The following is a 2,621-nucleotide window of genomic DNA, read 5'->3' on the forward strand; positions in this document are numbered from 1 at the left end:
TCTCTCTTTCTCTCTCTTTCTGAATCTGCATGCATGCATCCGAGCTAGAGAGGAGTTGCGATAGCAATCAACACACCCTTCTTATCAAGTACCACATACACCTGGAGAAATGGAGAAAACTTCTTCTGAATACCTATGAGAAGCGACACAACAGGAGCTCTCAGGCTCGTTATAGAAGACAGTCTGTCTCTTAAGAAGAACTGTCCTTTCTCCCTGCCCTTAAGGAGTATCTAACAGAGTGTTCATGAGAGGCTGGTAGGAAGAAGAAGAAGAAGAGAAAGAAAGGATGCTTCTGTCTTTCTCCTAGCAGTGAGGGTCACGGGGTGACTCATGGATGGAATACAAGCCGGGTTACATGTGAGAAGAGACATCTCCTACATACAACATGCATACCTACCTATCTTTGTCTATCTCTTCATATAGAGAGATGTGGATACATCCTCTACGTATATCTTCTCTTTTTCCTGTACATACACATGAAACCCTGAGATAGCTCTCTATACCTGTAGGTATCTATATATCCCTCTATGCCGTTAGATGTATTTTGTCGCCATTATCCATCCTCTCACTATATATACATGTGTTCAAAAAGACGAAGAGACTTACTTTCTATCTGCTTTTTTATTTCATACTAACGAACATACAAAAGGGATGGATCTTGTCATCTCCACCTCTCGTGTATGGAAGAAAGAGAGAAGGAAAAGAGCGGTATTCTCAAAGGAAGAAAAGAGAAAGTGGCGTTTGATCCTTTCCCCCTGGTGTATATACACCCAATGAACGGTCTGAGATAGTCGTCACTCTCTGTCTCAACGGATAGAAAGATGAACGAGAAGATTGCGTTGCTCCTTCTCTCTCGCTCTTCAGCGGCTCCCAAAGAAAAGTAAAAGGCGAAAAAGGATGATCTTTTCTTCTTTTTCGCGCTTTTAAACTCGAAAGAGAACAGACGTCGTGAGGAAAAGCGATGAATGCGGGTGAAGATTTTCTTCTCCTTCCGAACGACGGGGCTCCTCGATCTACGGTGTACATACACCTGAAATGAGTGATACCAGTCTCAGCTCCTCTTTCCTCTCTGTGTCTCTCTTTGTTAACAAGTAGAAGAAGTAAGTCATTCACTTCTCCATCTCATAAAAGTTCCTTCCTTTTCTTCATCTTCTTCCTCGTCTTTTGCTCCAAGAGTCTCTCTTCTCTTTCTCTGTCCGCTTGTTTCTGTCTCTGTATCCCTCCCTGTCTCTTTCTCTGTCTCGCGAGTCTGGATTCATGATCTACTGTCCGCTCTCCGCATGTGAGAGGAGACTCCTACCATCTCTGATCCTTATTCTTATCGTCTTCATCTGATAGACAACGAGAGAAAGGAAAGAAAAAGAGAGAAAAGAAAAGAAGAAAGAAAAGTAGCGACGAGAGACAACGCATGAATGCCCCGGTATCCTTCCTTCTTCTCCCCGATGCATGGGAGAAAAAAAGAACACATGCACTTCAACAATACTGCAAGTCGATCTTCTTCCTCTTCTTCTTCCTCGTCATCTTCTCTTCTTCTTCTTTTCCTCTTCTTTTCTTTCTGCTCTTCCTCATGTGGATCTGCATTTCCTCTTCTTCTTCTTCTTTGTCTTCTTTCCTCAATATGGAGAGCACTTACTGATCGGGAAAGCTTCCCCGGGGAGTTCTCGCCAGAATCGGTTTCTCTCTCACGACCCAGTCTAGGGCAGACACATACAGGTCTTTTCTTCACCTTCTTCTCTTGTCTTCTTCCTTTTAATCGTTCAATCCATTCTCCCTTCATCCACATCCCTCCAGCGTTTTCTTCTTCTCCTCGTGGGCGAATTTCTCTGCCTCCTCTTCGTCACGTTTCTTCTTCTTGGAAGCTAACTCCTTCCTATCTCTGTTGACAAAGGGTGTTTCAGATGAGATGTCTGTAGATAGGAGATACCGGTCCCGTCTAGTTGCCGATGTATCTCTCTGTGCGGAAAGAAGCTTCTTTCTCTCTTCTCTTTGCTTGCTTAAAGAAGATGCTGGTCTCTTTATCTCTTGTCTCTTCTCGGTGCGACCTTTTCACGAAGTGTTACACAATCTAGAGACATTCTGAGAGATTACGTATGTCTCGTGAAGACTGCGACGTTCTTACGTGGCTGGTGTATATACACCAGAAGATTTCGATCGCTTTCTATCTAAGAGCATCCATCCACCAAACTTACCGTTTCACCGTCAAATGCTTATCTACTATTTCCTTTCTCGATAACGAAGGGAGGAAAACTATCTTTCTTATTCCTCTTTGCTTCCTCTTCTTCTACACATCACTCTCTCTCTTACCTGTCTTCTTCCTCTTCTTTCCTCTCTCTTTCTTCTCTCTTTTTTCTTTCCTCTTCACATTGACTTCATCCTCGTCTTTTTCCTCTTGTCCTTCTTCTTTCTCTTCTTCTCCGTACTCTGTCTTCTTCTTCTTCCTCTCCAAAGAACCCTAGCCATACAGGAAGAGGCATCGTAAGAAATGACATAAGTCTGATCTTCCTCTTCTTCCTCCTCGGGTATCCTCGTGCGAGTCTTCATGAAGATTTCTCTTGGCTCTCCCCCTCCAAAGATCTGCAGAACAGGCCAGAAGAAGAAGGAGAGGATGAAGAAAGAAGTCA

At 43.6% G+C, this 2,621-nt stretch overlaps 1 protein-coding gene across 1 annotated transcript; it reads left to right on the plus strand.

Moving 5' to 3' along the window:
• Window positions 1-1,521: 1,521 nt before the first annotated feature.
• Window positions 1,522-2,617, plus strand: CSUI_010649 (uncharacterized protein). Its single transcript, XM_068070751.1, has one exon. The coding sequence runs from the start codon at window positions 2,091-2,093 to the stop codon at window positions 2,454-2,456; it is 366 nt and encodes a 121-aa protein (XP_067917274.1). The 5' UTR covers window positions 1,522-2,090; the 3' UTR covers window positions 2,457-2,617.
• Window positions 2,618-2,621: the final 4 nt, after the last annotated feature.

Source organism: Cystoisospora suis, assembly GCF_002600585.1.
Source record: "Cystoisospora suis strain Wien I chromosome Unknown contig_7923, whole genome shotgun sequence".
Classification (NCBI taxonomy): Eukaryota; Apicomplexa; class Conoidasida; order Eucoccidiorida; family Sarcocystidae; genus Cystoisospora; species Cystoisospora suis.

Excerpts from the sequence above, each read along its gene's own strand:
- CSUI_010649 (XM_068070751.1), top strand. The coding sequence starts at position 2,091 with ATGTCTCGTGAAGACTGCGACGTTCTTACGTGGCTGGTGTATATACAC.